This window comes from Struthio camelus, chromosome 1, assembly GCF_040807025.1.
Source record: "Struthio camelus isolate bStrCam1 chromosome 1, bStrCam1.hap1, whole genome shotgun sequence".
Classification (NCBI taxonomy): domain Eukaryota; kingdom Metazoa; phylum Chordata; class Aves; order Struthioniformes; family Struthionidae; genus Struthio; species Struthio camelus.
The window spans coordinates 121,886,352-121,899,601 of NC_090942.1; the positions used below are offsets into that span (position 1 = coordinate 121,886,352).

The 13,250-nt window shown below is 38.6% G+C and overlaps 1 protein-coding gene across 2 annotated transcripts in view; it reads left to right on the plus strand.

The window, feature by feature from the left end:
* The window catches only part of MORC3 (MORC family CW-type zinc finger 3), a 28,153-nt gene extending 16,073 nt beyond the window's left edge, over window positions 1-12,080 (plus strand). For both annotated transcript variants that reach the window (XM_068913541.1, XM_068913548.1), the window contains 8 exons: window positions 1,036-1,140; window positions 1,257-1,379; window positions 1,495-1,569; window positions 2,416-2,458; window positions 3,850-4,031; window positions 4,630-5,473; window positions 5,909-6,072; window positions 9,475-12,080. In XM_068913541.1, the coding sequence (XP_068769642.1) occupies window positions 1,036-1,140; window positions 1,257-1,379; window positions 1,495-1,569; window positions 2,416-2,458; window positions 3,850-4,031; window positions 4,630-5,473; window positions 5,909-6,072; window positions 9,475-9,628 (1,690 nt within the window). In that variant the 3' untranslated portion in view covers window positions 9,629-12,080. The remainder of the gene's footprint in view (window positions 1-1,035; window positions 1,141-1,256; window positions 1,380-1,494; window positions 1,570-2,415; window positions 2,459-3,849; window positions 4,032-4,629; window positions 5,474-5,908; window positions 6,073-9,474) is intronic.
* Window positions 12,081-13,250: the final 1,170 nt, after the last annotated feature.

The window sequence follows — 13,250 nt, forward strand, 5'->3', positions numbered from 1 at the left end:
GAATGCTTTACTTGTTTCTTTTTAAAAACACCTGTGATGTGGGCACAGAGATACTATATGTGAGAGATCTTTTTACAAAGGTCTTTCTACAAAGAATGCTGCAGGATTTCAAAAAGATACTTTCCAAGCCCAATACAGAAATACGAAACTATTGCTGTAATAGCATGTGAGCTTTAAGCTGACCTGCCTGCCTCCCTCTCCAAAAGAGAGAAATGATCCAATCCATACTTTGCTCTTCATTTCTGCCGCTGTGCTATTTCCTTGTTCTGGCACCAGAATTCATGACCTGGGCTGGGAGGTGATCTAGATTAAAACTCTCTAGGCTAGGTTAGTTCACTACACAAACACTTGTGCTAGTTCAAGGGAGGGGGGAGGTGAGAGTTGGAATGAGCCAGGAAGGGTGGGACTCACTTTCAGGTTCTGGTTGTGCAGCCAGTTCACTCTGATGTAACCCCAGGATGTTGACAAGAGGCAGACCTGCTGTTACCTCACCTGTGCTGCTTGTTCTTCTCATACTCCAGTCTCTGCTGTGTGCCAGGTCTAGTATTCATGCAGCTGCATGATGAGCCTTGCTCAGGAAACTAATCCAGCTAAAAATTCATCTAGGAGAAAACTGGCCTGCTCCTTTTAGCAGCATGTAGACTTACACTACGTTACAGTGATCCTACGATTGCAACTGTAGTGTTAGTATGTCAACTTACAGCAGGCATGAGCCTACAGTTAAAGGATGTACGCAGATGTCAGCCAAATATACAGTTAGGTACTGGATTGACAAGGACTGTTACGAACCTGTTCGCTATAATTGAAGTTGAACTGGTGAATCAGCTTCAGGGTTTGCACAGTACATTCACAGTCCTGAGTCAAGTGCTGTTGACCTCAGTTTAAAAATAAAATGCCCTTGTCTGTTCCCCAAGTCATATTTCTAGTAACGTTTTGATGAAAAAAACATGACTTCCCACCATTCATACCTTCTAGGGTTTTCTAAAAGCAAAAAGCATACTGTTGTGCAAATTTTTTTTATTTTATTTTTTTTAGACTTACAATATCAGCACTAGGAGAAAAGCTTAATGATTACTGGAATGAAATGAAAGCAAAGAAAAATGGAGAATATCCTTTAGCTTTGCCAGTTGAGGAGATACAGTGAGTATCTTTTTTTTTTTTAAATAGAAGAACTTTATATAGTATTATTACTGTTCTACGCTAGATCATGAAAATAAGCTTTTCACTTGAAAGTTCTGATATTTTTTCCATTACAGAAAACAGCCTGACCAGACATGGGTGCAATGTGATACATGTCTGAAATGGCGGAAGCTACCAGATGGAATAGAGCATTTGCCAGAGAAGTGGTACTGCTCACTGAACCCTGACCCACAATTCCGGTAAAATTAAGATTTGGATGAATATCTAAATATTGCTTTAAGTTTGTATTTGATCACTTGATGTAAGCACATATGTTGTGCTCTTGGTTGCTTTTTTTTTCCCTCCTCAAATCAGGAATTGTAATGTGCCAGAAGAACCTGAAGATGATGACTTAGTACATCCTACATATGAGAAGACTTATAAAAAAAAGTAAGTACTAGAAATTTTCTTACAAATGCATCTACACTGGAAACTGCACATGAAAATTAAGCACTCTTTCCTCTCACGTATAATAAGCTTGCAATGGTTCTTGAAATATATCCAGTCATAAAATAGTGCCCTAAAGTCCAGATCTGATCATAGCAGTAAACAGGTTAATGGAATTGTTCTTTTCTCTGTTATTAGCATGTTGACATTCCAGAGATTTTTCCAGTTTTTAATTAATGCCCTTTTGCTTTACTAGATCAGTATTAGGGAAGTCATAGCTAAAGGGGCCTCTATCCTTTAATAACTAGGAAGGAGAACAATGCAAGCAGTTGATGTTCGGGTACAGTCCTGAAAGATGAGCAGTGTTTCAAAGTAGTAAGGGATATGAGGATAGTTTGGGATGTTAGAGAAGCAAGCTAACAGAGCTGTTAGGAGCCCTTGTTTAGATAACGTATATTTTCACAGCCTGTATGGGAAAAAGCTGAATACCTTCAGACATTTATGTAAGAACGAGAGGATTCTTAGCTAAGGTATCTGGAAAGAGACCGACTTGGACAGTTTTACCTAAATGCTGGTTCACATTTTAGCACATAGATTTATTTTTAATAAAAAAAGAGTTTGTAGTCAAGCTAACTTTAAGCTATACCAACTCATGCATGAAAATTTTCAGTCAAGAAATCATAATATGTTTATTAGAACTTTATTGAGTCTAGGTAAGATGAAGAGTACCGTGTTTTCTTTTAGATTTAAGTGAGGCTGATTAGTTTGTATGATGAATTGGCATTTTGAATTTAACCTCCTCTTTTTTTTTTTTTTTTTTTTCCCCCCCCCCCCCTTGCTACTGTGCAGAGACAGGGAAAAACTGAAGAGACGACTGGAGTACAGCCAACAGGTAGTTTCCTTTCAAGTTCAGGAGAGTTGACTTTGGTAGCAGAGTTGTTCTTGCTGACAGCAGTACTAGACAGTTTGTTCAAATAGGCCAGGCTTTGAGTTACAGTTTTCTTTAGCTAATGGTCAACTGAGTTGATCTACAATCTGTTTTGTTTTGATGGCTGTATAGGTTATGCTCACTACCAGTAAACAAAAAACCCCTTATCTTTTCTGCCTAATCATGGAAAATAAATCTCTGCTTCCTATATAGTACAGAAGAAAAAGTGTAAGGGGACCAAAGGTCCCAGAAGAGGCAAAATAGTACTAGAAAAAGCGTCAGTCACTGATATCTGTTCTTACAGCAGGACATCTATTTGCTGAAGGTGGATTTGTTGTAGAGAGAGATGTGATGAGGGTATACAAGTAAAAGATACCTTAAAAAAGAAAAACAAAAAAGGGTGAGAAGTTTGTAGTAGCTGTACTTTGAGAGCTTGTTTCTCAAGGATGCCCTCAGATTCTAATGAAGTAAAAATGGAGATCAGAATGATTTAGTTAAGAGAATGTGTGGACAGTAATTTAGAATCAAATTTCCTGATATAGCTTAAGTTGCTTTCAAAATAAATTGTTAACATCAGATTGCCCCACTTCTGGAGAAAAGGGTTTGTACATGCTGTTTTAGTCTATATACTTCATTTGTATTCATTTTCCTGCCATTGGTTTTTATCCAAGTAGGAATGTCATTTGTAAAAGGGTAAGAAGTGTTCATCTTGGACAAACTGAATTAGATTGAGTAGCTTTGACAAAAAGATGATTATCCCGTATTCTGGGTATGATAGACTTCACAGACATAGAGATACAGAACAGCTTGAGAAAAGCTCTTCCCCAGGTTCTACATGGTACTTAAAATTAGCTAGTTCTGAAGAAAGGCTTGTAAGATCAGAAAGCTGCTTTCTCACAGCAATAAAACTGTTTGGGGGGGGGGGGGGGGGGCGGGGTGCAGCTCGTATACAGCACTCTAAGTCCTTTGAGAAATCTGCTAGAAGTCAGTGATTATGGTAACACAACTTGTTGCTTTCTAATACCTTATATGAATTTTTGGTGCATGTCTTAATACAACCTCTCCATGTTGTCTTAAAGAAGTAGTTGACACACATCAGTAGTCCTTTTTTGTGAGATTAAGCTGATAAGACTGGGGTTTGCAATGAGGAGTCCAGTCAGTCCTTTTTTTATAGCAAGAATTTTGAGCTGAGGGCTCAGGATGAGATTGGTATTTGAAGAATCCTTACAGGATACAGAGGAAATGTCAGCCATAATTCTAAATATTTTCAGATAGTTGGCAGAGCTATTTAAACCTGTTCTGAAGTATTTACTAATGTCTGTCTTTTTTTATTCTTAACTAATTTTGTCGTACAGGTCTGCAATGATATGTTTTTAAAAACACCTGCTTCTTCAAGTAAAGACTTTAAAACGTTCTCAGCTGTGAGTGGAAAGGAAGCTGTTCCAAGATCAGTTTTACCAGAAACATCAAATGCTTCTGTCAAAAGACCTCTGCTTGTTTCAAATAGACTGGTATCTTCACCTGATTCTGATAACAGGTTAGTAAACTTGTGGAAAATAGACTTCTATTTTTCTCCAGAATTAATAATTTACTAATGAGAAGTATGATGTTGGGTGTAGGCCCATCTTCAGGCTATAGCTGCCGCAATCGATAGGTCACTTTTGGTACTATAGGAGCATATCAATTGATGGCATCTAGAAACCCTGTGAAGTGCTAAAGTGAATGTAGGAAAAATACTGTGTACTGTCAAGAAAAACTATTTAACAGTTTGTCTAAGTTTAGGAAGAGACTGTACTGTGTTAACTTCACTCTGTAGTATGTTTTCCTCAACCTTTGTTACAGGTAAACTTTTTCTTAGCGCAGAACTCTTTCTTGGCACAAATGTTGGCTCTGTTTCAAAATAATGTGTTAAAGTAACAATCTAGCGTGTGGGCGTCAGCCACTGTTTTCACAGGAAAGGTATTTACTGTGACTACTAATCTTAAGATCCTATGCAGGGAGGCATCCTTTTCTAGTTGCTGAGTGTTAGTTTTGAGTAGTGATTATTTAAAAAACCACTAAATATAGTTTCAAACAAATGACTTTGCAGTACAAAGCAGCAAATACAATAATCAGTTTAATATTTTTCTCCTCAGTCTTAAACGGAAGACGCAGATTCATTTGACATCTGTGTCTTTAAAGACACCTCGGTTAAATGACAAAACATTCAGTAACCACACTGATGACGACGACGATGAAGATGTCATCATTTTAGAGGAGAGCAGTACTCCAAAGCCTTCAGCAGATTCTGATGTTCTTGTAGTAAAAACTGAATGTACTAATGTGGATCAGGAAGGGAAGCAGAAAGAAAACTGCAATGTCAGAGAACCTTGTAGTGCAACTGCCTCAGAATCAAAAAATGAACAGTTGACCTCAGCGACACAGACTGAGCTCCCAAAATTAGTTGTTAAAAAGGAAGAGGTGGAAGATAATATGGATATTCAAGTGCCCAGGTCAGAAATAGAAACAAAACAGCACAACATAAAAGATGTTTCTGAGACCTCTGCAGATCTTGGAAATGCCTTGACTGAACTGAAAAATCAGCTGCAATTAGTAAACAAAGAAAAAGAAACATACCAAAACAAGTGTGAAGTATTAACCAATCAAGTGAAAACACTGGAGGAGAGGATATTAGAAATGAGTAATAAGTATGTGAAAAAAGAAATGTGCCATCAGTCGACTGAGACAATTTCTTCATTTGTAGAAGAAAGCGTTCATGAGAGAAGTTTGGCAGAAGTGACCATTCTCTATGAACAGGCCTTAGAAGAAATAGCAAAACTGAAGGAACAATGCAGTACTCCGCAGAACTTAAAAACTGAATGCGGCAAGTGTGCTGATGGTGAAAATAAGAGTGAAGTAGATGAAATTGCTGTGCAACTGGATGATGTTTTCAGGCAACTGGACAAATGCAGCATTGAGAGAGACAGATATAAAAGTGAGGTATGTTTGTTAAAACAGTGATGTGCTTCAAATTAACAGTTAAAATTGAAGATTCTCTTTTGATGCTCTAGTTCATAACGGACAAAATTTAACTATATGATATGTCAACTAATCAAGGCACCTTAAAGGGGGAGGGAATACTAAATCTGCCTAGAAACTTTTTTTGCTTCTGCAGATAGAAATAAGCTAACTTGAGACAGACTTCAACTGACTCAGGCTTAGAGTGAGCACACATATGGTGGTTCAGCTGACAGCTGGTTATTTTAAAGCAGTTTGACTGTGTTGCCGTATCTTAAAGAAAATAAGATATTGACATTTTAAGTTAATTAACTTTGTTAATTAAATCAATTACAATTAAATGGCTTAATTTATGTCACTTATTTTAATTACCACAATTTGATTTTATACATAAAATTATTTTGATTTACTTGCCAGATTGAACTACTAGAAGTGGAAAAAACTCAACTTGCCTGTCAATGTGAAGAACTCAAAGCAGAAGTCGCACAGTTAAAAGCTTCAATTCCACAAGCAGTAGCACATGCAAATGATTCTACAACCAGTAATGTAGAAGACTCAGTAAATTTTCCTGATGGAGAAAGGTATCACTTTTGTTCTTTCTAGACTATTTCAAGCAAGATTTTGGCTGGCTGATTGTATCTGAAAAACCTTGACAAAGGTCACGTGTGATAATTATATAATAAAATGTGGTGCTTGGAATTCTTTTCTACTGCCTTTTCTGACCCCCAGCTCAGTAATATCCATGCTTCATCTTTTTATAAAGTGATTTTTTTTTTTTAAATATAATCTAAGTAGCTGTTCGATCAGGATTGGCCATGATAGAATGCCATACTGGCACTTCTTGGAGTATCAGAAATGTTATACTGTGATTTTTAGACATGACCTGCAGAACAGGGGGAGAGGAAGGAAGAAGAAATTATTAGCTTATTCTGTGTACATGAACTTCATTTTTGCATTCTGTTTTTCTTGCTTGACAACTAGTACTCTATTGAAAAGAGTTTGTTTTCCGTTTTGTAACTGATTTGACCTTTCCTGTAAGAACTTACGACAGCTGACCAATCCTTTGATACACTCTGAACACAATCTAGTTTCTTTGAACTACACGAGTGTTTAAACTTCCAAATTGAGAGCCTGTTGCTCCTGCTTAATAGAAATATCAAACACACAGACGTGCACGCACAAGACAGAAGCAGGGGTGGGCTACTGAGAAGGAATACAAAGACACTGCCTGGGCGTGCAGGATGAAACTGAAAGCCAGAGCTCAACTGGAGTTAAAACTAACAAGGGTTGTGACCGGCAACCGGAAGGGTTTCAGTAAGCACAGCAGAAACAAAAGCAGAACTAAGAAAAACATGGTCCTGCTGCTCATTGGTCAGGGGGCATAGTGACAAAGGACATGGAAATGACTGAGGTACTCATCTTCTTTACCTTGCTTTTTACTGGTAATATCTGCACTCTGGCCTCCCAGGTTCCTGAGCCTAGTGGTAGTCTGAGGGAGTGAAGCATTACCTGTAGGAAGACTGAGTTTAGGGACCATTTAAGCAAACTGGAACATATGCAAGCCCATGGGACCAGATGAGATGCCTCAGGGGCAGCTGGCCAATTGGTGGCGAGTTGGCCTCACAGTGACTCTTTTTAAAGGTCGTGGCAATCAATTGAGATTCCTGGTGCCTGGAAAAAGGCAGCATAATGCCCATATTTCAGAAGAGCAAAAAGGAAGATCTTGCCCACAGGCTGGTCGGTGTAACCTCAGGCCCTAGGAAGACCATGGAGCAAATCCAGTTGGAAGCAGGTGTCCAGCCACATGATGGACAAGCAGGTGTCCAGCCACATGATGGACAAGCAGGTGTCCAGCCACATGATGGACAAGCAGGTGTCCAGCCACATGATGGACAAGCAGGTGTCCAGCCACATGATGGACAAGCAGGTGTCCAGCCACATGATGGACAAGCAGGTGTCCAGCCACATGATGGACAAGGAGATGACTAGGAACAACTTGCATGGATTCACCAAGGGCAAATTGTGCTTCTCCAGCCTAACTGCTTTCTATAATGAGATGACAGGCTCTGTGGATAAGGGGAGAGCAGACCTTCATCTTAACAAAGCCTTCAGCGTGGTCCACCGTAGTATCCTTATATCCAAATTTGTGAGGTATGGTTTGGATAGGTCGGCCAAAAAGCTGGCTGGACTGCTAAGCATAAATGGCTCTGATAAGTAATATAAAGTCCAGCTGGCAACCAGTTATTATGATCCCTGACAAGTGTCACATGTGGGGGGCCAATATTGATTAACACCTTTATTAATGACCCAGATGATAGGGTAAGGTGAACTCAGTAAGTTCATAATGATACCAGATTGGAAGGAGCTGTTGGTGCGCTGGAGGGTAGGGTCGCTATTGAGACAAGCTAGAAAAATGGGCTGAAAGAAACTTCCTGGAAATAAAATAAAATTTAAGGCAACAACAGAGTTCCACAGCTAGGTTGGAAATACCCCGTGCAGCTGTGCAGGCTCGGGGGACCTCAGTGGACAGCAGCTTAGCAAGAGAGGGCCTTTGGGTGCTAGTGGACTAGAAATTGAATGTGAGTCAGCAGTGCACTCTGGTGGTGAGCGCCCACTGCCTACTGGGCTGTGTTAGCAAGAGTTTAGCCTGCGGTTTTAGGGAAGTGACTCTTCCCTTCTGTTAGGCACTTGTAAGACCAAATATGGAGCAGCATGTCCAGTTTTGGGACATGCCTGATGTCGGAAAGACATTGGCCTATTGGAGCAAGTCCAGTGGAGGGCTGCCAAGATGGAGAGGGGACTGGAGCACATGATGTACAACAGGAAGCTGAGGGAAACAGCCTTAAGAAGAGAAGGCTGAAAGATCTGAACTTTTAATGCTGGCTTCAGCTACCTAATGGGAGGGTGCAGATGGAGCCAGACTTTTCTCATGAGCATAACAGTGATTCTGTTTAGATGCAAGAGGAAAAAGCGTTCGCAGTGAGAGTAGTCAAGCCTGGAACAGTGGCCCAGAGAGATTGTGGTATCTCCATCTGTGGAGACTTTCAGAACACAGATCAGGTTGCTCAGGACTTTTAAGTTAGCCTTGCTCTGAATGTAGGTTGAGGGGGATGGGGGCAATTGACAGGATGACCTCCAGAGACGCCTTTCAATCTAATTAATTCTGTGATTCAACTTCCCCTTCATCTGCCAGCATTTCATCTTCTCTTTATGACTTCTGACATATGTTTCTTAAAAGAGTTAGCAAATCCATGCACTACTTCTTGGGATATGATGGCATTGTGAAGACTGGCTGCTGCAGATTATAAGGGAAATGATGGTGGCAGGAAATTCTCAAGAAGGGATGGATGACTTAGAAGCAGTTTGACCCTGGAAGAGGACAGAGCAGTGGAACCAGAAAAGAAAGCAAAAAGAAGAGAAATACTACTATTTTCCCTGTGCTGTAACTCCTACCTTACTTATATTACTCATGTTTTCAAGCTTTTGGACAAACTCTTCTTTCCTGCCTTCCAGCTGGTCCTTTTTTCTCTTCTTTTATTCCCACAGGTGGTGCTAGTTGTGCTTCTAAATGTGTAAAAAACATCAGTGTTTAACATGGATTTGAGAAATAAAGAGGTGATATGGGATAAAGGATTGTGCCAGTGCTTGTTTGCTAACTTAAATAGAAGTTTTAAAAAAATATATATTTCTAATCTATGTTGAGGAAGGGAGAATTCAGTTTAGTTTTTAGTATTTGTTTGAAACTAAGGAAATATAAGCCTTCAAAATTAAAACTTGAGAGGCTCTACTATGGAAAAACTGGCGGATCCTGAAGTCATCTCACAGCAGCTTTAACTGCATCACTTTTGTTGATCTATATAATCACATTCAGAGCCTTTCCAGGCTGGAAAATAAGTCCACCTTTGTAAATAAGCTTTAAATTATTCTATTTTTGAACATAAAACTTTATCTATGTCTAAACATACCTAATTATTTCTTTGCAGCCTGAAACTACGCTCCCTTCGAGTGAACGTTGGACAACTTTTGGCTACCATCATGCCCGATCTAGACTTGCAGCAAGTAAATTATGATATTGATGTAGTAGACGAAATTTTAGGACAAGTTGTGGAACAAATGCATGAAATAAGTAGTACTTAATACTTTAAGATATTAGCAGACTCCTACTTGATCTTCCATTATAATCTTAGTGTAGTTTCCAAATTGTAAATATTGCCTCTTCACTTTATATATATGACATCACTTGATCAATAAGTGTATATATTCTATATGTTTAGATGTTCCCACAGATGCAGTGGGTGTTATCTTAACTTTCTCTTAAAGGAACACTGTTAATATTGACTAACCTCTGGTGTACTGAATTAAGGATTTTGCTTTTAAAATGTATTTGTAATTAAATTTGCAAATATTTTTATTATTAGGAATCTTAATACTTTTCTACAAAAGCCTTTGGTTGACTTTTGATCTTATATAAGCATTAATACTTGCAATTACTTCCTCCTCCAAAATCTAAGCAGTGGAATGTGTTTAAGAAAAAAAACCAACAAACTTCCTTGATCTCCTTCTCAGAACAAACCTCAGTAGTGTTATTGTAAACTACAGTATTGTTTCCTTGCTATCAGCAATGTTGATGTATGTTGCATTAACAGGATAGAAATATAACTAGTAGATGAAAATTTTGGCCATGTTGGTAATATTGCGTTGTACCACCAAAAAAAAGAAAAGCTCTTTTAAGGGCTGTATCCCGAGAATTGATCATCTCTGACTTCCTTTGCAGTTTTTAGAAGTCACAGATGGTTATTGTCACTTAAGAACGTTATCTGTACATAGTTTTGCAGCATAAATAAATTCATGGAACGCGCCTAGGATATTTCAGCCTCGTCAGTGTTGGGAACCACGTGCCTGTCTGCGTCCTGCCCTTGCTGCTTGGTTGTTGTTTTCTAGGTCTAAGTACCTGCCTCTGTGTAAGTGCAGTCAGAGGGATGTCCAGTTCTACCCTGTAATTCCCATTTGAACACAGCAATTCTCGTTCACAAGTCCAAGTACATACCTGTACACGGGCTCAATGGTCTGTTTCCACATGCTACCTTATTGGGCTGTTCCCCACTTTCTTCCAAGGCAGTGGCAGATGGTGGAATGCAAATCATCCTGGTAGCCCATCAGAGAGAACATGTCGGGGTGACACATCCAAAGCTAGGTAGGATTCCTGGGGCACCTCTGCTCTGCCCTGAAACACCCCTTCTTGAGACCTGAAGCCCTTTTGTCAGGAACGCCCATTGCTGAACAGAGTTGACATAGAGGTTCTGCTAGGTATACAAATGCTTAGGAGGGATTTGTTGTAAGTTTTCCAAAAGCAAATTGTTGCAGTATTAAACATAGTCTGGGGTCTTTCAGGCTGATATGAGATGTGTGCTTGAGGTTGATGGTGCTGAGGTTGATCTCAGAAACTAACCTTCCCATCAGGAATGCACCATGCTGCGTATGAATGTCTGAGATTACCGAATTCTGGATTAATTACTTAAGATAGAAATACTTTGAAAAGGAGGCATGTTACCTTATCGGTGGTGTTAATGACTAAGGGGTGAGCTAAAGCTGAAAATGTTCAAATACAACATGTTTATGCTGTCTTAAAGTTTAGACATCTTTTATTATAGACAAAATAGATGAGTCCATTTTTTTCCAATCAGTTTCGCTGTGATCGTTAAGCCACTAGTTCTGTGCTGTAATGCTCATGCAAAAACGTTTTGAAAGAAATGGTACTGAGGCAAAACGTTAAAATGGTGACAGTATTCTCAGCCAATTGCATATTTTTCCTTTGAAGTCAGAAAGAATGAGAGGAGGGGTGGCAAAGACAGCATATCCACCTTTTATCTGTGATGGTATTTGTTATGCAAACAGTGATCAAGAAACATGAAAAATGGCTCTTGTTTTTTAAAGATTTTTTTTTAATCATGAAACAACCTTCAACATGTTCATTGCTGGGAACTGTCTTTTTTTTTTGGTTTTGGGTTTGGTTTTTTTTTGGATATATAAAGGCAATACTTTGGGCTTTTGCACTGTTACTGTCCTGATTTAATTAGACTGCGTTCCTTTTAGTTGTATTTCATTCAATTTCTTTCAGTGGAGACTATTTCAATTTTAAGATGCTATCCTAACATTATGCCAATAAGGATAATACAGTACTGTTGTACTTTATAATGGCTAATTGAATGTTTGATTTTGAAGAGGTGGCTGTAATATAACTGTTTGTATGACTTTTAAAAAGTTTGTATTTTCCATTTATTGGTGTGTAGTTTTTCAATTTCTTTATTATTATTTATTATGTTTCATCAGATTCTGTAGTTGAATTTATTATAGATGACTGGCAAAATATAGCATATGTCTATATTGAAAATGGAAAATTTACACTGTATATTTACGCTTTGAAGAACAGTGGACTAATGGAAATGGTTTTTATTTACTTGTTAAAATGTATTTTTTTTAAAAAAAAGTAATAAAAATTATATAAATCTGAGTTTGCTGGATCAAAACTTGTATGTGATCAAATGCAATGTTTTTGCTTCTAAATAAATACTATGCAGAATGGCTAATATTTCTGGCTTATTTTAAATATTCAGCCTTACGAGAAACTTGGCTCAGTTTGTTTTTGAGCAGAAAACTTAAGCAAACCAAGCATGCCGTCGGACCAGATGGTCATTCTTTGTTAGTCCCAAATAACTGTCCATCTTCTCTGCTACTTCAAACTGTCTGTTTCATATACAGAATTTTCTTACCAGGTTAAGAGATTGCTACCGTAATAGGCTTTGGGGCAAAGAAAGCTGTATTTCAAGGCCTTGTTAGAGGGTTGGTTTTGGTGCAAAGGTGTCAGCTGGATTCCTGAGACAAAATGCTTGAGACTGAGCTGACCTAGTATCTCTCTTGCCACTGAGCATTGTCTCCAGTCTTCATCTGACCCCGTTCACTCCCCTCCGACACACACACTGGTAAACCCTTGTGCTAGGGTCTACAGCAGAGGAATAATGCAAGTAATAATGCAATCCAGTACTAATACAATATGGGTGACTGCAAATGGGCAAGGTAGTGTTGTGAAATGGGCTGTGTCTAGTGTGGAAGTATTCTGGATATAGAAAAAGTAGTGCTGTTACAATTCAGGGCAACTGAATTCCAGAGAAGTTACTGGTGTTAATATAGAGGTGTACCTAAAAATCAGACTTCCTGCAATATGAGTGAAATTTCAAATCAAGCCAAAACAAGAAGGTTGCTAGTATATCTGTCTCAGAGTGTGTTTTCTTGTACAGTCCTGGCTTTCTACGCCATGTCATACTTGCATGGGAATCCTCATCTTCCTCTGTTTAGAAGTCTTCTATCACAGGGCAAAAATATGCAAATACAAGAAATCTTCATTTCTCTTCTGCTTTCTCACCTATTGAGTTAAGCAATGTGACAATTGGTTAGAGCGTCTATGAGGAAGATTAGAAGGATCGTAGTTGTAAATGGTTTAGAAAGAAGAAAAGTAGATGCCAGTTTCTAACTTTCTTTTTTTTATGAAAAGGTTTGCACTTGGAAGAGAGGGGAATCTTTAGGATTATTTCGCCTTTGACTAGTCTAAATGTAAAAACATCTTAAAGAGCGCATTGCGTTGTTTTTTTATTATTATTTTTGTGGGTTGGTTTGCTTGCTTATTGGGGGGGGGGGGGGAGCAGAAGAAATAGGGCAAACTTAAACACCTAAATGAGTCACTTGATTCTCTTGTAGCTTCCCA